The sequence below is a fragment of the Mytilus californianus genome, unplaced genomic scaffold (assembly GCF_021869535.1).
Source record: "Mytilus californianus isolate M0D057914Y unplaced genomic scaffold, xbMytCali1.0.p SCAF_3, whole genome shotgun sequence".
NCBI lineage: Eukaryota > Metazoa > Mollusca > Bivalvia > Mytilida > Mytilidae > Mytilus > Mytilus californianus.
In genome coordinates, this window is record NW_026262679.1 from 80,833,306 (window position 1) to 80,858,014 (window position 24,709).

General features: G+C 31.9%; 1 protein-coding gene across 1 annotated transcript in view; it reads left to right on the plus strand.

Annotated features, from left to right (window-relative positions):
* Positions 1-20,100, plus strand: part of LOC127735173 (A disintegrin and metalloproteinase with thrombospondin motifs 7-like) — a 59,855-nt gene extending 39,755 nt beyond the window's left edge. Inside the window, exons 15-25 of the mRNA XM_052245274.1 lie at positions 2,722-2,842; positions 5,478-5,719; positions 6,985-7,120; positions 8,477-8,603; positions 9,171-9,390; positions 11,122-11,268; positions 11,496-12,593; positions 13,950-14,120; positions 14,486-14,632; positions 17,645-17,795; positions 18,359-20,100. Of these exons, the coding sequence (XP_052101234.1) occupies positions 2,722-2,842; positions 5,478-5,719; positions 6,985-7,120; positions 8,477-8,603; positions 9,171-9,390; positions 11,122-11,268; positions 11,496-12,593; positions 13,950-14,120; positions 14,486-14,632; positions 17,645-17,795; positions 18,359-18,525 (2,727 nt within the window). The 3' untranslated portion in view covers positions 18,526-20,100. The remainder of the gene's footprint in view (positions 1-2,721; positions 2,843-5,477; positions 5,720-6,984; positions 7,121-8,476; positions 8,604-9,170; positions 9,391-11,121; positions 11,269-11,495; positions 12,594-13,949; positions 14,121-14,485; positions 14,633-17,644; positions 17,796-18,358) is intronic.
* The last annotated feature ends 4,609 nt before the right edge of the window (positions 20,101-24,709 follow it).

A 24,709-nucleotide genomic window follows, 5' to 3' on the forward strand; every position in this document is an offset into this window, starting at 1 on the left:
CATAGAAACCAAAATATGTGTATAGTGTAAGTTATACATATAAATCCTGTACTTACAGATACCAAAATATGCCTTCAATAACCAACCAAAACTGAGATTTTGTGGTGAACACCTCAATGAGACAGTAACCCAAAGACAAAATCAACCAAAAAAACATATAGAGGGCAACATACACTCTTCAGCAACAGAAGGTGTCTATACAATATATCATGTTATTAACCAATGACAATTTGATAATACATTATAAATTGTCCAGTTAATACAATTCCATGTGTCTGAGAACTGGTCGTTAATACAGACCTAAAAAAGAAAAACCAGTAAATACAGAATTTTTACTGGCCTTAATACTGGATTTTATAAATACTTCTGGTTTTTGGTTTAGAAAGTGGATGTGATTATTACTCGAAATATTAGATTTCAACAAGTTTGATGTTCGAGTTGTTGTTATTTTGCATATGTTATACAATTTTTTTCTTTGACTATACACAATTATGGACTGTAGAAAGGGTGAATATCCAAATTTGTCAACTGTAAAAGATTATTTCTCCGAAGTGAGAGAAATTTGAAGGGTTGAAGTCTTGGATATGCACCACTTCCAAATTGGCCAAATTTGTTCATTTATACCAAAGGGTCCTTCCAATGAAAATACATGTTAAAGAAGCTCTTGTGCATGTCATACTGTAGTAACAAATTGTCAAAACACTTACGTCAGAGAATTATTTTTGTGACTGAAAATGCCTCATATGTACAGCAAATAAGACTCTTTCTGAAAATGTTGGTGGCCTTGAAAAGGGCTGTTTGTGAGAGCAATCCTTGGCACCAGATGGATTTTAAATACTTTTTTCTTCATCACTTCAGTCCAAGGACTTCTAACTTGGCATTTCAATTTTGTTTACATACGTCAGTGATGTCACTTTGATTGGATATAATCAGTGTGAAAATCAAGGGGCTCAAAGAGTTATTCATCAGTGAATAAAAGAGTAATTCATTGTACATTATTAATTTTTAGGTTTATTAGACAATCCTCGCATTAAAATGATAATTAACTGAGTCTTTCTACAGTCGTGTTTATCCTCAGTCAGCTTTTGGTGGTTTTATAAGTCATTGGTTGATAAAGTTGTCATAAAATGGCTGTTATCATATTCATTCTGTATTATGTCCTCGTACAGTCATATTGGGTTTCTGTCAGCTGTATTGGCCCTCGGCTACACCTGGAGCCAATACAGCTAACCTGAGTATGAATGTACTTGAACAAAGTAGAGGATTAATATCAAAACACCCATTTAATAACACTATACTATTATTGTCTCAAGTCTATGTAAAAGTTCTGAATAAACTTATCAGAAACAATCAAAGATCTGCCAATAAAGCCCAATTCTACAAATAACAAAATACATTAAGATATGCATCATAATTTTTAAAAGTTTATGATTAGTTACAGTGATGCAGTTGGCAATGGTATATAATTGAAATATCTATTTATATGTGGTAATAAGTTGTATATTGTTAGCTGCATGATATATGCCATGTTCAAGGTTGTTCTGTTATAAGAAAATAATATTATGATAATGATTACTTATCAGTGAGCACAATTGCATGATGGATCTAATACACAAAGTGTTCCTTCAATTATATAATTATAAGATTCAAGAGGTCCCCCAGTGTTAATGTAAGTGGTACTTATGCCATTTTATTTCAGAATGTCACACTATGTACATAGCATAAAGATATATAAAAAATTTAGAAATAGATCAAAGACTCAAATGCCTGGGTTGCATAGATTGTTTTATTAACAATGGAAAAAGGTCTTTATTAAATGATAATTACATTACATGTATGTTTCACGAGATTTCTTTAGTTTGATTGGCAATCGCGCGTCATTCAAAAGTTAACCTTCATATCAAAATGAAATGTTACATTCGTGATGACACGTGCTTCCACAAAAAATTGCACATGTAAATAAAAGAAACACTTGATAGAACTTGTTGTTCATGGTCTTAGGATAAAAATGTGATTATTAAGTGTTGATCGTGCACACACGCTTCCTACAAAATGTGCTTCCGTCAATGCATCACTTTACACCCCAATAAAATTACAAAAGGAAGCATTCATTTTCTTAATTGAAATATATTGAAATAAATAATGTTAAAATCTTTGAATAACTCCATACTCTAAAAAATTAGAAATAGATCAAAGACTCAAATGGCTGGGTTGCACAGATTGTTTTATTAATAATGGAAAATGGTCTATATTAAATATCAAAATATATTGAAGTAAAATAATGTACAAATCTTGAAATAACTCCATACGGGCAATTTTTTTCAAGAGATGATAATAATTTTTGCATGTACCCCAATGTTTTAGAACTTCACAGAAAGCTAGCAAACATATTGAGATTACGCATCCACTTTCATGAATTTTGCTGAAAAAACTTAGTTCCATAGACTGGAAAAATGCCAGTCCAACCACCCATCCGCCTGCTCTTAGGCCGACATCACCATACTATAAGCCAGTTTTGAACTTAGTCTAACTGGGCCAAAAACAGAACTATAAGCCATTTAGTACATTCATTTTTGTCTTACTACTAGCAATATAGTTGTGTAAGCTATACTTGGGCATGCGGTTCTCATTCACTGTATGATCAAAACCAGTGGTCATGTGGTCTATACCAGCATGTATGTGACTATGTGATTAATTCCAATGATCATGTTTTATTTTCAGCATGTAGGTTGTGATTATGTGATTAATTCTAATGCCAAAGAAGATCATTGTGGTGTGTGTAGAGGTGATGGGACTACATGTGAAACTATTAAGGACCAATATAATGAAACTCAGGGTTTAGGTAAAAATTTCATTCATAAATGAGACTACATGTGAAACTATTAAGGACCTATATAATGAAACTCAGGTTTTAGGTAAAAATTTCATTCATAAATGAGACTACATGTGAAACTATTAAGGACCAATATAATGAAACTCAGGGTTTAGGTAAAAATTTCATTCATAAATGAGACTACATGTAAAACTATTAAGGACCAATATAATGAAACTCAGGGTTTAGGTAAAATGTTATTCATAAATGGGACTACATGTGAAACTGTAAAGGACCAATATAATGAAACTCAGGGTTTAGGTAAAATGTTATTCATAAATGGGACTACATGTGAAACTATTAAGGACCAATATAATGAAACTCAGGGTTTAGGTAAAATGTTATTCATAAATGGGACTACATGTGACACTATTAAGGACCAATATAATGAAACTCAGGGTTTAGGTAAAATGTTATTCATAAATGGGACTACATGTGAAACTACTAAGGACCAATATAATGAAACTCAGGGTTTAGGTAAAAATTTCATTCATAAATGAGACTACATGTGAAACTATTAAGGACCAATATAATGAAACTCAGGGTTTAGGTAAAAATTTTATTCATAAATGAGACTACATGTGAAACTATTAAGAACCAATATAATGAAACTCAGGGTTTAGGTAAAAATTTCATTCATAAATGAGACTACATGTGAAACTATTAAGGACCAATATAATGAAACTCAGGGTTTAGGTAAAATGTCATTCATAAATGGGACTACATGTGACACTATTAAGGACCAATATAATGAAACTCAGGGTTTAGGTAAAATGTTATTCATAAATGGGACTACATGTGAAACTGTAAAGGACCAATATAATGAAACTCAGGGTTTAGGTAAAATGTTATTCATAAATGGGACTACATGTGAAACTATTAAGGACCAATATAATGAAACTCAGGGTTTAGGTAAAATGTTATTCATAAATGGGACTACATGTGAAACTATTAAGGACCAATATAATGAAACTCAGGGTTTAGGTAAAATGTTATTCATAAATGGGACTACATGTGAAACTGTAAAGGACCAATATAATGAAACTCAGGGTTTAGGTAAAATGTTATTCATAAATGGGACTACATGTGAAACTATAAAGGACCAATATAATGAAACTCAGGGTTTAGGTAAAATGTTATTCATAAAAGGGACTACATGTGAAACTATTAAGGACCAATATAATGAAACTCAGGGTTTAGGTAAAATGTTATTCATAAATGGGACTACATGTGAAACTATTAAGGACCAATATAATGAAACTCAGGGTTTAGGTAAAAATTTCATTCATAAATGAGACTACATGTAAAACTATTAAGGACCAATATAATGAAACTCAGGGTTTAGGTAAAATGTTATTCATAAATGGGACTACATGTGAAACTATTAAGGACCAATATAATGAAACTCAGGGTTTAGGTAAAATGTTATTCATAAATGGGACTACATGTGAAACTATTAAGGACCAATATAATGAAACTCAGGGTTTAGGTAAAATTTCATTCATAAATGGGACTACATGTGAAACTATTAAGGACCAATATAATGAAACTCAGGGTTTAGGTAAAAATTTCATTCATAAATGGGACTACATGTGAAACTATTAAGGACCAATATAATGAAACTCAGGGTTTAGGTTAAATGTTATTCATAATTGGGACTACATGTGAAACTATTAAGGACCAATATAATGAAACTCAAGGTTTAGGTAAAATGTTATTCATAAATGGGACTACATGTGAAACTATTAAGGACCAATATAATGAAACTCAGGGTTTAGGTAAAATGTTATTCATAAATGGGACTACATGTGAAACTATTAAGGACCAATATAATGAAACTCAGGGTTTAGGTAAAATTTCATTCATAAATGGGACTACATGTGAAACTATTAAGGACCAATATAATGAAACTCAGGGTTTAGGTAAAATTTCATTCATAAATGGGACTACATGTGAAACTATTAAGGACCAATATAATGAAACTCAGGGTTTAGGTAAAATGTTATTCATAAATGGGACTACATGTGAAACTATTAAGGACCCATATAATGAAACTCAGGGTTTAGGTAAAATGTTATTCATAAATGGGACTACATGTGAAACTATTAAGGACCCATATAATGTAACTCAGGGTTTAGGTAAAATGTTATTCATAAATGGGACTACATGTGAAACTATGAAGGACCCATATAATGAAACTCAGGGTTTAGGTAAAATGTTATTCATAAATGAGACTACATGTGAAACTATTAAGGACCAATATAATGAAACTCAGGGATTAGGTAAAATTTCATTTAAATTGGGCCAACCAATACTCTAGATTCATTTGTTTTCATGTGTACCAAGTTTGGTGGATTAAGGAAAAATCAAATTTTCCTGGATATTTGATTTAGTTGTTTTACAAGGTTGATAAAAATAAGTATAAGTATCTAGAATCTGTTTACCTAGCATCAATTTCTATAAAGTTTGTATACAGGATTTTAGCCAATTTTGAAAATAATTTAACAATAAGGGTGAGTCCTTGTTAAACAATACATTAATTCCAATGGAAATATGACAAGTAATCAAATTACTTTTTCAATGTTCTCTTTTTCTGTCACAACAGGTTATGTTGAAGCTGCTGTAATACCAAAGAATGCACGTAACCTTTTGGTAGAAGAAGTGGCGGAAGCCAACAACTATTTAGCAGTGCAGAATGACAAAGGAGAATATTATCTGAATGGTAATTGGTTTATACAGTGGAGTGGGGACTATGAAATTGCTGGGACCATTTTAACGTATCAAAGACATAGAAACAAGGAAATGTTCAAAGCTGCTGGACCATTGAAAGAGCCTTTACATATCATGGTGAGATTCCTTATCTAATTTTATTTTATGGTAAACTTTGTTTTTATTAGTTGGTGGTTTTATCACACATAGTTGCAGGAGAATTGTATAGACATAATAGAAAATTCACAGTGAGGCCTTCAACATGGAGCAAAAACTCACACCTCACTGCGAGTTTAAGACGGTCCCTAGCACCAGTTTGAGCAGAATTGTTTGCAAACTGACAATCAGGCCATAGAACAAAGCCATGGAGTAATATCAATAAAATAAATCAAGAAATCATACATCCATTGGTCCATATGTCAGTATGTATGTACCTAACACTTTGCTGGCGTGATAGAAGCCAACACCAGTGTTTATATATTACCATTAGTATAATGATACACAATGAAGTGTTGATGAATCTGTTCATTTTTTTCGTTTGGTTGTACATTCTTATCAATACATATAAATAACCAAACGAAAACGGGGAGACAGTTCAGAGAACTAATTTTAATTAGATTGGGTTATAGGTCAAGTTCATTTGATAACAGTATGCCATTTGATGCTGTGTTTTATTGTGTCCATCATATTATTTAATTCATTTCTTACTGTATAAAGTGGTCAAGCTTTAAATTTAATTTGGGATAATTAAAACTTGGATTTGAAAATTCAAATAGTTTCAACCAGTCAGTCTTACGAATTATGAAAATTTTATCATGTATTGTTTTATAGATGAAAAATGTGGATTATATAGTATAATTACACCTTATATAAGAATGCCTGTTTTTGATTGGTTGTTAGCCAGTGTATTTTTCGCATATTCTAACATTTTTGACTCATTTCAAACGAATTTGCCTGTTTTTTCACCACTGCCGGTGAATTTGCCTTAAATTCCCCTCTCTGCCGTGGTATTTGCCATTTTGGATATTCCTTTTTTACCCTCGCGAGCCTGTTCCCGCCAAAATTATTCAGAACCTTTCTCACTTTATCCCGACAACATGGTTAAGCACTATTGATTGAGTTAAACCGAAAACTGTCAGAAACATACATATAAAGAGTGGGAAAAATGATTATACAAAAGAACGCTTTAATGATGGAATAACAATGACGTTTACACATATAGATACCATGACGTTACAAAAAGACAACACTAGCGGCTTGGGAAATTTCACCGTCCCTTGACTGGTATTTTTCGCAAATACCCCTCCATAACATGATATGTCTGTTCAATATTATTAGTTCAAAGAAGTTTTCCTATGAAAGTGATTGTATTTAGACATAGGACTGATTCTTTTTCATTACAGCTATTGCTCCAGGGGAGAAATCCTGGTGTTAGATTTGAATATACTGTACCAAAACAGAACTTCACAGACATGAGACCACCTGACTTTACATGGCAGTATCAAGACTGGACACACTGCACATCTTCTTGTGGAGGAGGTAGGTTGTGTAATATTGTGGAGGAGGTAGGTTGTGTAATATTGTGGAGGAGTAGGTTGTGTAATATTGTGGAGGAGGTAGGTTGTGTAATATTGTGGAGGAGGAGGAGGTAGGTTGTGTAATATTGTGGAGGAGGTAGGTTGTGTAATATTGTGGAGGAGGTAGGTTGTGTAATATTGTGGAAGAGGTAGATTGTGTAATATTGTGGAGGAGGAAGGTTGTGTAATATTGTGGAGGAGGTAGGTTGTGTAATATTGTGGAGGAGGAGGTAAGTTGTGTGATACTGTGGAGGAGGAGGTAGGTTGTGTAATGTGTAATATTTTGGAGGAGGTAGGTTGTGTAATATTGTGGAGGAGGTAGGTTGTGTAATATTGTGGAGGAGTAGGTTGTGTAATATTGTGGAGGAGGTAGGTTGTGTAATATTGTGGAGGAGGTAGGTTGTGTAATAGATCAGAAAAACCTGCCTATAATTGATACTTATGACAAATAAAGATGTGGGTTTACCTTACTCTTTTTAGACTATGATAATTCTTAAGCTAGATAAAGAACGTTTCTTCATTGTATCCCAACTGTAAAATCCATCTAATGACAGTACTTACAGAGAATAACACATGTCAAAATAGAATTCTGTGTCAACACAACATATCAATGTAAGCCCAAAGATCAAAGTCAAAGGGCTAGTACAGCATGTTATACTGAATCATATGATATCAACAATGAAACATGCAAATTGAACCATTTTTTATTCATGTTATCATATATTTAAACATGTTGATCGATTGATTTATTTTGCTTGCTTGATGTCCAGTGGTGATTACTTCATATATTCAAGGACATATGACCATTGAAGAGGTATTTCAAACAGGGTTGGGAAACATGCTTAAAAGAATGTGATAAATAGCATACGGTACATGGTAATAGCATACAGTACATGGTATGTGATAAATGCATAAGTCTAGCATCTATTTCATATGAGCTGCGTCTGATAGAAATCGACCTTATGCAAATGAATATTAATACATCTATTAACCGGGTTGAAAAAATCTGGAAAGTCTGTAACTGTTTGAAAATTGAGTTGTTATAAGAACACAACAAAACAGACCAAAATTTATCTATTATTTCGTATTTGAATGTTTCAAAATCAATCGCAGTCTTATACATGTACATGTATATGTGCACCTGGTCGATTTCTATCTGAAGCAACTCATATATTAAAACCAGCAGTATTTCTAACAGCTAAATATATCATAAATATGAATAAAAAAATGAATTGATTGATTGTCGCTTGTTTAACCTTCTAAATAAAACTAGTTGTTGTGTAAACAAATAATTACATGGAACTGTATTTAATTTTAGGTACACAGAGATCTGAAGTTATTTGTGTGGAAAAAGAGGCAGGAATTGTAGATGATATTTATTGTAACTCAACATCTAATCCTGATGATAAACAAAGAGTGTGTAATGCACATCTCTGTCCAGCAAGGTAAATTTTCTCTTAGATTGTTTGATTTATCTCCCTTTATAATTTTTTTTATCTGTAGTTTCTGATAATTAATTAAACCAAATTTCTGGGACAAATATAGGTAGCCTTTACCTCATAATAAGTTTATTAAAAGTTAAAGTCAGATTTTAAAGTTCACCTAGTAAATAGCATAGAATTTTCTCTCAAGTTATTTGATTTATCGCCATTTGTAATTATTCCATGGCATTGCCAGTAATATTGAATAATCAATGCATTGATATTATTGCCAAAGAACATAAAATTTGAATGTTGGTACAAAGTGGCATATCTCAAAATTAACTTTCCAAAAATATTTTGCAGACAGCCTTTGTAAATTATAAAAGGAAAATGATGATTGCAGCACTTCCCATTGAATGAACTCCATAGAGAGAAATTGCTATTGTATTTATTTAATAAGACAGTTCACCTTGAAAAAAATTAAATAGCCTGATTAACACCAACTGATTCTAGGGAAAGGTTTTATTTCTTTTGTAATAAATCAATTCTTAAGAAAGATCAATTAAAAGCAATTTATGTTTTTTTTTAAAGATGGTGGACAGGACCATGGCAGCATTGTTCTGTTACATGTGGTAATGATGGCATCCATCGTCGTACTGTAATATGTGTGAGGAGTCTAGGAAAAGATGAACAAATAGCCCTAGAAGATTCTGCGTGTGAGGAACTAGAAAAACCAGCAGAGGCAGAGAGGTGTAGGGATAAAGTTCCCTGTCCTGGGACCAGTGAATGGCAGACTACTGATTGGTCTTCTGTAAGTAATTGTCAAAAGTTGTATTTTTATACCCTAACTATACTTATTAGATGAACAGAAAGTTTACAAGGGATTGATGTTAAAACTCAGCATATGATATCCTATGCTCACATGAATTTCAGGAGACTTTGATTTGTAGTTCCTGATAATTATAAAATATTTCATGGGGCAAACCAGGGCTTTCAAAATTATTTTTAGCCAGCCTGACATTTTATATATTATCCCAATTTTAATCCCTTAAGACTAAATAAGCAAAAGGCAATTATGGTAATCAGTTGCCGAGTTGGCCATCCCAATGATAATATGACACTCAAAAAAAAGCGATATTAAACTTTCTTTCAAATTTTCAAATTCGAAGTTCTGACGTAAACTGTTAAATTGGCAGTGCATCATTCGAAGTGTGCAACATCAGCGTACTTATATCTGCCTTAGACTCTGTATTTGTGCAAAATAACGTTGTCAAAAACTTTAGTTTCGTTTTTAAATCTAATACTGGATGTTATCTTGACAATGGTAAAACATGGACCAGAGACGGATACGTAAATTCTGTGTACGTTTGCAAAGCATGAATGAGTGTAAGTAGCTCTTTCTACGTTATTTCTTCAAGAAAATATTCAAAATAAATGTGAGATAAAGGTATCAATGACAATTTAAGCATTTTTGAAGAAATTAAAATGCATAATTAAATTGCACACCTGCGCACACATGTACTGGTTCAAACAGAGACATGAACGTGGATATGACGAATTTTCATTTTCACCTTTTTAATTTTTTCATCAAATCATATTTGTAAACGTATTACTGATAATTAAATCTTTTTGACTAAATTAATTACTGTAAATTCAGAAACTTTTGCGAGGTTCTTATTAATGTGAATAATGCGATTGGCTGAGTATCGCAATAATAAGAACTCACATTCTGATAAATGAAACACAGATCTGTATGCAGATTTTTTTGAAATCGCAATAATTAAACTCGCATTTTTGTCTTGAAAAATCGCAATAATAAATACACGCAATAATTTCTGAATTTACAGTAGATGCAAACCGCTGAAATGTAAGAAAATAACTTTGAATAGACCAATCAATGTCCGGTTCAAAATAGTTTACCTGTCACCTGAAGAGGTAAATTTCAGCTGTTCGACAACTAATTAGCCGTGACTGAAATGAGAAGGTATTAAAGTAAGGGTTGTTTTGATAGTCCTTAATTATCATGTCACTTTTATGACCGGAAATGTGAAGCTGTTAAATTTAAGGCAAAAGGTTGGGTCAAAAAGATCGTGAATTATGTTAAAATGACCTTCTCTTAAGAAAGCCTTGAAAACTAAAAAAGTAGATGACCGTTTCATGCTTTGCCCAGCCGGACTTTTACCGGATATTATACAAATGTCTGGAATATATGACCGTTTTGGAAACCTTGGGGCAAACATAGGTAAAGCAGTACACCCCATACCTCATAGTGGGGGTGGGGTATATTTAAAAGCTCAAGTCAGGTTTTTTAAAGTTCACCAAGTAAATAGGAAGGAATGTAAGAGAAATAGTATTCTGTACAAAAAAATGGACTATCAACTCTTACAGTGCAAAAGCATTACACACCAGAACTTATTTAGGGTCATAAAGAGGGATATGTGCATTGAAGAGTACATGAAATAAAATTATGAGTATATTATGAAGTGAAAACTTAATTTGATGTTTCTAAATATAACCTTAGATCGCACCCTTGATTTTGCAGTGTGCTGAAAATGTGTGTGGCATAAGGACCAGAACTGTAACCTGTAAAGATCTATCTATTGGATGTGATTCAGCATCCATGCCTACATCCTGGTCCCAATGTAGCAATGTTTCATGTGGATACTGGGTCACAGAGGAATGGGGAATTGTAAGTTATACAATGCAAAAGCAGCAGTTCAAAACAATTGTTTAAATTCCTTGTTTCTTTTTAACTTAAATGTACAGTGTATTTTAAAATCTTAAAATTGAAGTATTATAATTGAAAAGTTCATTCTAAGTTTAAATGTTTTAAAAATCCTTGTAATATATAAATAAAAAGTATGTTGGGATCTTTGCTTTACTCCTTGAATTCTTAAAAAATTTCCTATATTTTAGTGTTCAAGCGAATGTGATAGTGGAACAAGAGTGAGAAAAGTGTCTTGTGTTAGTAGCCAGTTTTGTGATCTTGACCTTGAGCCACCCAATCAGGAGCCTTGTAATACTCACACTTGTCCAACCACAACAACTGTTTCAACTACTACAACAATAACCACTACATCAGCTACCACAACATCAGCTTCTGTTCCCTTGACAACAAGAAAAGAAATGGCAACAACTGATTTATTCAATGTTCATGAATATCTACCAGATGCTAACCAAGTTTTAAATTCAAATGGAATATCAAAATCAAGTGAAAAATTAAACAAAAAAGAGACTATTTTAGAAGGCAATACACAAGAAGATTTATTAAATAACAATGATGGGAATGCTAAACTAGAAGAAGTAAATCTTGGCAGTGGGAAAATAGTAGAAATACATGAAGGGGGATTTGAAAATGGAAAGGAAAGAAACATGGACAATATTTTTTCTGAAATGCATATATCTGGACCTAAGGACTTGATTAGTTTACAACCTGAATCTAGTCAAAGTAATAATGAACTACAAAATAAATCAACTGTTGTAACCAAGTCTGAGGTCAGTCACATATCGACTAGTGATAAAATTACAAAGGAAGGCCTAGAAGACGTTCCTGACATGTATAATGTGAAGGAGCTTGGTCATGATGAAAATAATGTTTCTAAATCTGTTTCGAATGATGATATACATAATAACAAAACCAGGAATGTAACTAATATAATAGATACTGCATCCAATAAAACACAAGAATTAACAATTTCAATTAAAGAAGGGGGTGATGATGAGAAAACAAATATAACAATCCCACAAGTTGTTGATGAGGACATTGTAGATATTCAGAGTCAGACTGGTAATGATAAACATCAACATAGACATCAAATTCAAGGTATCGAAAATGTAGGTCAAACAGAGGTCAAGGTTGATATAAAAGAACTAGGTCCAGGCAGGATACCAGATGGAATGAGACGACCATTACCAGACTTGATCAGTGTGGATAGTCTTTTAGATAATTTACATATACGTACAAACAATAATGGGGAAGACGACCTGAAATGGACTGTAGATGGTTGGACTGAGGTAAGGAAATTAAAAAGTATAAATTCTACTGTTACAGGCAATCACAAACTAAGAAAAAGTTTTTAGAAAAAAAATATTTGAGTGAAATTGACAAACATTCTAGCTATGTCATAATTTGTTAGGATAAAAATAAATCATTTATTCTTTATATATAAATATCAAGATTTGGAAGGATTACCATTGAGACAACCATAGATGTATACATCTATGAGACAACTAACCACCAGAGCTTAAATGATGTGGATGCATGTTTGCAAATATGTATATTACTTGGTCATATGCTGGTAGTACATACTAGGTAATTCCCAAGTTTGGTTATCTACTGCAAAATGGAAGACAACTTTAACTCAAGGTGTAATACCACCTTTGATTTTCCCCTATTAGTCTTTGTTAAATTTGAACTTTTCAAAAAATTGTGCAGAATTTATCTTTGTTTCAAATAAAGAAATACTTGGCATGAGTAAAGTTTTATCCTTCCTGTACTATAGACAAAATTTCACACAACATTTCATTGCATACCAGAAAATAACCATCACTGGAAGTTAACCAATCAAATTTTCACCCCTTTTTTCCTGTGTACAAGCTTTAGTAACCATGTAACCTCAAGTTTCCAAAATATTCTATAGAAACACCAAATAAAAAAATAATGGTGCTTTGAAACACCCAAGACATATGTTTATAACTCAGAAATTTTTTACTGCAATGAAATGTAGGATTAATTTCCTACAAATGTCAAATTCAAGGGAATATTTTTTTTCGACCCTTTTTCGTATGCAACCGGATGTGACATACTATGATTTGGTGGTATTACACCTTAAAGGTTTTCAAATCACAAATGTGTTGTATGTTTGGCAGAAATTTGCAAGTAAACAAAAATGTTAAATACATGTAATACAAAAATAAGCAGATATGGTATGATTGCCAATGAGACAACTCTCCACCAGAGACCAAATGATGTGCAAAATTGCTAAATAAATAAAAATAAGAAGATGTGGTATGATTGCCAATGAGACAACTCTCCACCAGAGACCAAGTGATGTAAAAATTGGCAACTTTAAAAGAAAGTGTGGCATGATTGCCAATGAGACAATTCTCCATCAGAGACCAAATGATGTAGAAATTAGCAACTTCAGAAAATATAAAGTTTCATATGCTTGGTAAATACATCCAATTTTTCTCAGGTAATTAATTCCTTTGTACTTGTGATTGTGATGCACAGGTGTGCGATTACATAATGCTACAACAAACAAGTTCCCTTGTATGATTCATTTTTAAATCTGCCCATAGATAAATCATTTTCTGCATGTGTTCATGTTTACAATATACAGTAATTTTTATTTTATTTTTAAATTTCAGTGTTCTCGTCTTTGTGGATATGGTGTACAAACACGCCAGGTGTCCTGTATGAATGAGACATCAGGTAAAATAAAAGATGAAGAAGATTGTGACATTTTGTCCAAACCAACAGCAATCAAATCTTGTATCATAGAGAAATGTAGAGATTGGAAAACTTCACCATGGAATCAGGTTAGCAGTTTTGATACTTACTGAAGTCAGCAGTTATTATTTTGTATAATTATATCTGAGAAAAAAAATCTTATTGATATATAACTATACTTAAATTGAAATAATCATTAATTTTGTATATATCTGAGAAAAAAATATTATTGATATATAACTATATTTAAATTGAAATAATCATTAAATATAATCAAGTTTCTTCTCGAATGGAGATATTTGTTAAATTGCTTTAAACAAACAACAATCAATCAATCTATAATGTAGTTGAATTATTTCAAGCATATTCATTGCAATTTTAAACTTTGTAAGATGCCATTAACATGTAAAGCCAAAATCAGCAATAGTCCAATAATTATTCTTGGTTATTTTAGTGCTCTTCTACTTGTGGCTATGCTGTACAGAAGAGAACTGTAACCTGTCCAGATAAACATCAGTGTGATCCTGATCAAAGACCAACAGACCTACAAAACTGTAAAGTTCCAGCATGCCTTGCATGGATTCAAGGCCAGTGGAGCAAGGTAAAATATTATTTGAAATACATAATAGCTGTCAAAACAATATAGGGTGTATACATACAGATCTTGTTGAGAAAAAAAAATTAATTGAAAATATGCCTTTTTTAAAAAGGGGAAATAAAAATTTAAATTTTGCTTGATTGATTGATTGTTAGTGTTTTAACGCCACTTTTAAGCGCCATCTTTTGGGCTATTTCATAGCGGCCAGTTTTTATTGGTGGAGGAAGCTGGAGTGCTTGGAGAAAACCACTGACCTTCGATAGGAAAACTGACAATCCTAGTCAATTAAGATTGGAGTCGAGTGCACCCGCACGAGCGGGGTTCGAACTCACAACAGCAGTGTTGACTGGCTAGAGACTACTTAGACCACTTGGCCACTGAGGCCCCCTTTAAATTTTGAAGATTCTTATTGTGCCATTGATACAAAGAACATATTTGTATCTTTGGTAATCTGTTGAATTTAACGTTTATAAAAATATAAATCTCAAGTCAAGACCCTATCAGAGACTTTGTTAAGTTTTATCTTAATGATGAACTGGTGCTGAAGTTCTTTGATAGTCTCTATGAAATTTATAAACAAATTTTTGTCCCTTACCAATTTAAAGCTTGATATATTTTATAGACAGTTGTCTATATTAGTTTAAACAATATTTTATTTTTCAAAAGTGCACAAATTACAATTATACATTAGAAATACAGGGATTCCGAAACAAGAAGAACTTAAATAAATCCATCTCCCTTAACATTGGGAGCATAGTGTAAAGAAATCGGCTATACATTGTAATATAAGTTTCAATTTACATTACATGTTTATTCCAGGGCTTCCAAAACGGTCATATATTCCGGACTTGACCGAAACTTTCATAAAAAGACCGGCTGCTCTCAGCCTCAAACGGTCAAATAGAATTGGTGTGCCACATTTTGTTATTCAAGGCATTTTCATGAAACGGTCATTTCAATTTTTACCAACTATCGATTGATAAAAATGTCCGTTTGGGGCTTTGGGCATGTCCGTTTGGGCATTTTAGTTTATAATTGTGGCAATCTATTTCACAAAGATATTTAGGTCATAATTGGGTTTAATAAAACAGAAGCAGCATATTTCAGATACTTTGAAGTGTCTCAGTTAGTCTAATCCTCTGGGTACATAAATGTACGGCTTGGTCTTTAGCTTGTGTACATCAATAAAAAGTAGAAAAAACACGTTTTCTTTTATTTAAATAACAACAAGCTGTCAAACAATTATCCCTTCAATAAGTTATATTGAAGCCATAAATCATTCACTGATTACAGGTTTGTTACCTTTGATGAGGTGTCCTTAGCTTATCTTTATCAATAGAATTAATGATGCATAACAATGTACATAAAGGTAATCCGGTAAACGAGGTCAAACATGTAAGCGTGTATGGAACAACATCCTATTTAATTACGCTTTATAGATATTATTTTAAATGAGCATTCAGTTTTAAAAGTATCCTGATATTTAAAAGTTATTCTTCAAATAAGGATATTTATAAATGAATAAGTATGATATATATTATTTTATTTAACACTGTACATCGTGTTAAATACTGGGGTACTCTCAAGGGGAAAATTTACTAAAATATATAGGAAAAACCAATGGACAAATTTCAGTCAATAAATGATTTAACTAAGTTAAATGGTGCCGTGATCACTTCTAAATTATATCAAGAGAACAACGCCTGCTCCAAATTTATTCAGACAATTTCCGATGTTATAGAGAAAGAGGTGATGTCCGACGTAAAGTTAAGTCCCGCCGTGGGAATTATGATCGACTAAGGTGTAGTCTAGGTATTGACGCTTTAGATCAACTTATGAGGATAAGCTTAGTAGGTGTAGATGTTAAAGACATTGACCCTGTTCCTGCTATCCGCAAATGGCAATCCGTTCGTAACCGCCATGTTTATCAGAACAATGCATTTAGCAAGCTCATGAATGTAAAATCTTTAATTAGACTAAATGAACTCTAATCTTGTGCTGTGATCTGTGCTTCTTTTCAATGTGCTCATTGTAATATTTATTGCGTGTGTTTGTCAGCATTGTGCTCTTCTGACACTTTATTGTTGTTATATGCTTACATAAAATATCATGTTGTTATTCATTAAATTATTTATCAACTGAGTATGTTTTTATTTATTCCTTATTTTCTAAATCAGGTTGGGAAATTGTACAAAGAAAAATGTTATCACTGTTCAGTAGATTTTACACGTTTTAAAACAATATCCTTCATCGGGCCTCCTCAATGTTATCTATAAATACCGCATCAGTTGTAAAAGTCACGTGGTCAGGTAATCAATACACAAAAAGAAAAGTATCACGTGTATTGATGATCAAGTTGTACTGCAATTAAAGCCAACATCAACAGTTTCAAATAAGATGGCCTTAATTTACAAAGTGTTAAGTACTCACAGAGAGAAGATAGATTATATAAACAGAAACAAAAACATGAGAACAGTCAGGTACTGAAGCTGATTGATGCAATGATGGTTACTGTATTACGATACACAGAAAAATGACACAATACCGAGGATAATATTTTATTTATTTTTAGAATGAAGAAAACAAAACAGTTATAAATAATTTTATTGCATATAACACTACTAATTATTTAGACACATATATCAATTTATGCATCCTCTCAGTTACATTTAAGTATCCAGCTGATCATTGACCGTCAAAAATATTTCTTTGAAAAATGTCCGGCTGTCGTCAGGAAATTTTGGAAGCCCTGGTTTATTCTGTGGTTTTTCTATATTGAATGAACTGTATGTTGACATCTAGATGCATAAAGGTATTTTTTGGTGTCCTCACTGACACATACCCCCTCTTATATGATCAGACAAAATATTATCTCCCTTTACATAACTGGTAATAAATGTATTAATAGTGTTAAGCCCATATGTTTTATGAGTATCGATAATAGAAAAAAACACGATAAATTATAAAAAACATAAATTTTAGCCTATTTTATCTGAATTTTTTTGTTTTTTTCAGTGTTCACAAACATGTAATGGTGGTCAGCAGATACGGTTGGTTGAATGTGTGAATATGACATCACAGAGAATTGCTGTTGGTTGTCCAGAGCCTCTTAAACCAGCAGAATCTCAAGACTGTCATACAGATGCCTGTCCTAATCAAGATAGAGGTACTAATTTATTACTTAATAATGTTTTGGATGTAACACGTCTTCTAATTGGGTGAAAGTTTTTCGTCTATCATCTCATAGACATAATTTTGTCATGTGACCATGACATCATCAACGTTTTTTTTCATGAATTACTCCTTAAAAAATGGAATTTTGAATTAGATTATAAGGACTGATTGTAATATTTTTTCTGTCTATTCGAAATAACCTCAAAAATGTGGTGCACACTTTTAAATAACCCACTACAGTTTTTTTCAGAATGCACTACATTTTTAATGTTATTTCTTCATAGACAGAAAAAATATTACAGTCAATTCCTTAAATATCTGCTTAGATCATTAACTACAGCAAAAAATAAACAGTCAATTGATATAAAAATAGATTAAATAATACTGTAAAAAATAACTTGTGGAAGATAGTTTCAGTGATTGTTTTATGACTAAAAGCCTTTACTTTAAGACAATGCTTCCAGTTTAGCTGTATTTGCCATAACAACCAATTCATGTAAATATGGGTAGTAAAAAATAACTTCCAACTTAATACAAATCTTTATTTTCTTTCAGAGCTGCAGAAACACACTTGTGACAGTAATGTAATGAGTTATAAAGTATGTCGTGCTCTAAGGCGTATGGGACATTGTAATAAAATGTTCGTTAAGGTCAAATGTTGCAAAACCTGTGAAGAAAGAAAATGGAGAGAAAATCGTCCAAAAGGGGACTTAGAGAGATGATAACGTTGAACTTTTATTTGTCCATCGTAAAAAAGCAAAGTTATGATTAGGGGATTGTATTGGTTTTTAAAGTGATACATGTTTATCATGAACTGTGATGAAAGCTTTAGCATTTGTAGAGAGTCAATTATAGAAATTTTTGCTTAATAATGTAAGCCATTTATACTCTTTATCGAAGCAGGCTTGTTTACTGCAAGTTCATTGTATGGCAAATTATTTGTCTAGCTGTATTTTTCTTGTGATGAAAAGTATAATTAGGTGTAAAAATGTCATGGTGATATAGCTTGTTTGAAATGAAAATTATATTGGAATATTTTGGATAAGTTGGGCATTAATATTAAGTATGATATTGTTGAACACCTGAGTACAAAAACAAGTTATTTAGAAAAAAACAAACTGAAGTGATAATTCTATATTCAACATCCAACAAATATTATAAGTAAAAAAAATATCATTCAAACATATGTTAAGAATTGTCCATATTTATATGTTCATACCACATTACCATTTGTTCACAAATTTATTGTGAAATAAAAGTGTTGGATTAAAATAAATTATTTAGGATATGAAAGCCATCATGTTGTCTTAATCATAAACTCTAAATGTATTAATTAATAATAGTATTATTACCATCAAATGACTAAGGCATTTTCAGCTGGCTTTAATTCTTTAAAAACATCAAGTCATATCTGGTAGTTCAGTTTTATACTCAAGAGGCAGGAATTCTGAAGAAAGTGTGCGTTTTGACAAAAAAAAAATTTCTTTTTGGTATATTATTATTCAACATAATATGGTTTCATCCTAAATTCCCCACACAAGAAATCACTTTTAGAGCAACCCTTCTTGAGCCCTGAGTTTGCCCATTTTTAAATAGGTCTTGTCTTGCTCTATAAGAAGTGTTCTGTTTATTGTTCTATGGACTTCCTAAGTCTTTTGGACATGGGGATGTCTATAATTCAAACGTTTTTCAAAATATTTAAAATTTTTGTCTAATTATTTATAAATTATAATTGTTATGGATAACAGAAATAGGCCAGTTTAATATGATCACGAGATATTTTTATAGACAGTCACTATGTGAAATCTTATGAATTATAACAGGTGTTTTACACAATTTCTTGAAAAAACATGGTAAGATGTTCATCTAATGAGGGCCCTGAATGGTAAACCCACATTTTTTTCTCTTGTAAATTTGAATTATATAGTGTCTTACAATGAAATGTGTCTTTTGTACTATAAACCAAAAATGCCAGTTTTAACGATAAAGTGTGAATATTATATTTTTATCCTGTTGGAAATACAACAGTATTTTGAATGACATGCCAGTATCAGTTTTTTTTAAAAGTAATTTATATTGTACATTTTTGCATTTCAAAATTCATTGGATCATCATTCCTATTTATAACCCTATATTTGTCATAATATATTTACATGTTTTTTGTACATTTATACCTCATGATAACATACTCTACTCATTATTTTATAAAAGCTTGTAAGTCAGTGATTTGTATCATGTTGTATGCTTCCAAGTGTTCCGTCATATAAAATATGTAATAAAAATTTTAATTGATTAAATTTGTTGCTTTTGTGCTTTTTACATCCTTATACATGTACCTCAAATGATTGAACTGAATAAAATGATCATCTGAAAACTTTTAAAGGTCTATAGTGTATAAATATGTTATTACAGACACAGATACAGGTTTCCATTACTATATCCTGTAACAAGACTATACTGGGTCTGAACCTGCATGCAATTGATTGAGGTTACCTGGAGCATAACTGACCATTCCCTTTCACTGATGGCAAGAAAACTCGATGAAATTTTCCTTGTACAATGAGTGTTATAAGATTTCAAACTATCTGCAAACAGACAGTAGCTACACTGCAGATGTTTAATTTGTTTGCTTGCTGCAACTCAACATTACCAAGCTGAGTGCTCAAACTGTTGTAAAAAAGGAAGTGGATACATGAAAGATGTAATAATTGTTTACTCCCTACAACTCAATATTATTAAGCTGCAGACCAAATATTAAATCATTCCCTTTTAAAGAAGTCAAGAAAACTTTCATGAAAGTCAAAGTTTTTTTCTGGACGGACAGAGTCGAGCAGTTACTAGACCTTCGTTGATGCAGGTAAAATAAAGTTTTAGCTCATTTTATCAAGTTATCATTTTGTACAAATTATAATTTGTACAAAAAAATTGTACAAATTATAATTTGTATTTTGACTTTGTACAAATTGTAATTTGCACAAAAAGTGCTTGTACGAATTACAATTTGTACAAAATTTGACTAAAATTCACTTATAACTTGTGCAATATTTTAAAGTACGGATTTTTTTATAAAAAAAGCATTGATACACATTATAGAATTTATATTCAATGACCATATAATAATCCTTATTTACAATATACAAAAATACCCAGATGGAGACAGGAAATGTAATTGATACATGCATGCCAGTTAATTCTGATAGTACAAGAGAAATTGGCCCAAGTGACAATTCTGATAGAATAATTAAAAATTGGCCCAAGTGACAAATCTGATAGTAAAATAGAAATTGGCCCCAGTGACAATTCTGATAGTATAATAGAAATTGGCTCCAGTGACAATTCTGATAGTATAATATAAATTGGCCACAGTGACAATTCTGATAATCATACGTGCCAGTAAGCGTGCGCTGTCTGGCCAACAGATCTCGGTGCATTACATTTGCGCGCATTACCATGATTTACGCGCAAAAATCTTTACTGATTTTACCTGTAAAATGAATGCGCGCAAACGTAATTTTTTTTAACCCAAATGTGCAAAAATGTAATGCGCCCACAGATCCAAGCCGACTCGTGATATCTAACCAAGAAAACGAAACGGAAATTATCAGAACTTGCTGTGGGGGATCATGAATGTCATTATACCAATTCCTCAGTATGATCGCGCCCCAACTGTTCCTCGGAATATCTTAGGTGTAATTATTTAATCTGGAGAATTTGGGTACCGCATTGGAACAGCTATAGGGATGTTAACAGGATATTTGTCGAGAAATGAAATTTAAGCTGTCCACAATAAGACACATCTTTATTTGCAGCAACGGTTCCTGATCTTCAACTTTCTATAGTGTGTATCAATGCTTTTTTTTGTAACAAAATCCATACTATAAATGATTGTACAAGTTATAAGTGAATTTTAGTCAAATTTTGTACAAATTGTAATTTGTACAAGCACTTTTTGTACAACTTACCATTTGTACAAAGTCAAAATACAAATTATAATTTGTACAATTTTTTTGTACAAATTATAATTTGTACAATTTTTTTGAAACATAGAAGTACTATATACACATTTCAATTCAGTTAAATGTACAAAATCTAGTCAACAACGAATCGTCCATCTATTTTAGTTTCAAATCTATACAGTTTCATCTCGGACTTCTTACTTGTGTATTATTATCAACACCTTTTCTTTAATGTCTTTGTGACCTTTTCGTCGATCATACAAATCTAACAATCTAGCAGTCAAATCAACATGTCGTTTACGGCATTTTCATTTGCTTCTTAAAAAGCAAGATCAGCAGGTATAATTTTGACCATCTGCTAAACAAACCTTGCCATAAATGACAACTTCTGACCTTGGCGGTTAGTCAATCACGTCTGTAGAAACCACACTGTAACACTTTATTGATCATCGAAAACATAAATCTACCCTAAAATTCTCTACATAAGATATCAATTTTATCATCTATTGAACACGTGTGGTATTTCATGAAGCTAAAGCCAAGTATACCATTGATTTGCAGATCAGTCACTACAGCTTAAATTCAGAATACAAATAACTTGAACTAAATATTTACAAAATGAATGCACAAATTTCAAAATGGGACAAAATAGTCCGTCCATGATGTGCTCCCGTCATATTTAAATGGTTTAATTTTTACACCAAAATTATCTGTGTGATCAGTATGTCGGTACTTTGATTTTTGATTTTTGTCTTTTTCTCTCACATAACTATAATCTAAAGGTAACAGCAAAGTAACCCCTTCCTCTAAATCAATGTGTGAACATTTAACCGTTTTGTGCGTATTCGGGTTGGTGTATGTAGGCAAATCGCCTTTTTGATTATCTCCCTTTGTTGACAATGAGGACCCTTTTGAGAATCTTTTGATCCCAAACCAGAATATAAAAACATCTTTTGGAGGAACACCTTGATCTTTTGGTGTTGACGAAATAAAACTATTTCTATACATTGTTCCTTCTTCCATATCTTGTATTTGTTTTGTCAACTCGTCGATTGTATCATCAAAATACATGTTTGTCGTTTCTCGTTTTTATATAGATTAGACCGTTGGTTTTTCCGTTTGAATGGTTTTACACTAGTAATTTTTTGGGGCCCTTTATAGCTTGCTGTTCGGTGTGAGCCAATGCTCCGTGTTGAAGGCCGTACCTTGACCTATAATGGTTTACTTTTATAAATTGTAACTTGGATGGAGAGTTAATTGTCTCATTGGCACTCATACCACATCTTCCTATATCTATCTATTGTACTTTAATTTGCGAATTTACCATGCGTACACAATATAATAAATTTCAACACTATGTCATAAATGTACAATGTAATAAATGTCAATCAATGTAATTATTGCCTGTACCACTATCGATCGTTAATACCTAATGTAAATAATATATGCAACTAAACTGTGGGAAATTTGAAACGCGAACAGGACAATTTTGATATACAATTTACAATAACGATCTGTGCAAAAGTGAACAGTTTGAACATAAAATTCTCACAAGACAGTTTGGATATAAGTTTATGAGATGATCAATTTGGATATAAACTTTCACAATGGATTTAAAAATGAACAATTTGGATCCCACCGCTGCCACCAAATTATGTAACGTGTTACTGTACACAGGGTAAGCGTGTCTATTTCTATTCTAGAATGAGTTCGTTACCAGTTTGATACTGGATCCAAAATGTTCTATTTACAAAACATAATATAACAAATAATCTTTATTCATAAATTAACGTCAATGAACTAAAATATATACAACTGCTCTTTGCGTTCTCTAATATTCTATATATAACTATTCAGTTTTATCCAACGCAATCATAGGTTTTGAACGTTGTTTTCAATTTAGACTTGTTTATATTCTACTTCAAATATATATAACTCGTACAAATTTGTACTATTACAAATTTGTCATAGGTCAGGAACAAATTGGTCTCCTGGTACAATTTTGTACCCTACAAGTTAACACACTTGTCCAACACGTCACTCGTTCTCTTGGTACCATTATGTACCTTACAAGTTGGTCACACAGACTCACACTTGTCCTATACATGTTGGTACTTTTCAAGCTACGACTTGTCTTAATGGTACATTGTGGTACCCTACAAGTGAACACACTTGTCTTGTACGGTAAACTTCATACTTGACAAACTTCAAGTTGTACAGGTCTTAAAGAACATGCCCCAACCTTGTCCTTTTTTGCATTACGTAACAATCATGAATGAAATTCAATATTAGATAATACTAACAGGCACCAACCTGTTCTTTATTACATTTAGTAATCGAAACTATATAAGAGACAACTATCTCAAATATCCTTTCTCTAATTATCACGTACCGTACGTATCATGGCCATCGTCTTCGTAGCATCAGGCGAATGACCAAGAGCTAGGAATCGCTCCTGCTTATTATTATAATCATTATATCTATGGTAAAATATGTACACAGGCTTAACAAATTGGACGATGGGTTACTTTATGATGCTTATGTTTGTAATAAAATTTTAGATGCAGGAAACATTAATTGTTGGTATTCATCTATGAGATATGTACTTCAATCACTAATCAGTCTTGATATACAAAATTTGAATACAAAGCTCAATAAATTAATTAAATTTGTAAAAGGTAAACTTTGAAATAGTTTTAAAACATTTTAGGGGGTAAAAAGATCTGATACCTTATCACAAGGTAATAGTAAATTAGAAAATTATTTCAACATCAAGACTGACTTCGTAAAGGAGGCTTATCATAAGTTATCAATTAAAGATTTTAATATAAGAAGAGATATATGTAAAATGAGAATAAGTGCTCATGATCTTAAAATTGAGAAAGATAGATATAGTAAACAATACATAGAGAGAGCTCAGCGTCTATGTCATCACTGCCTATCACATGGG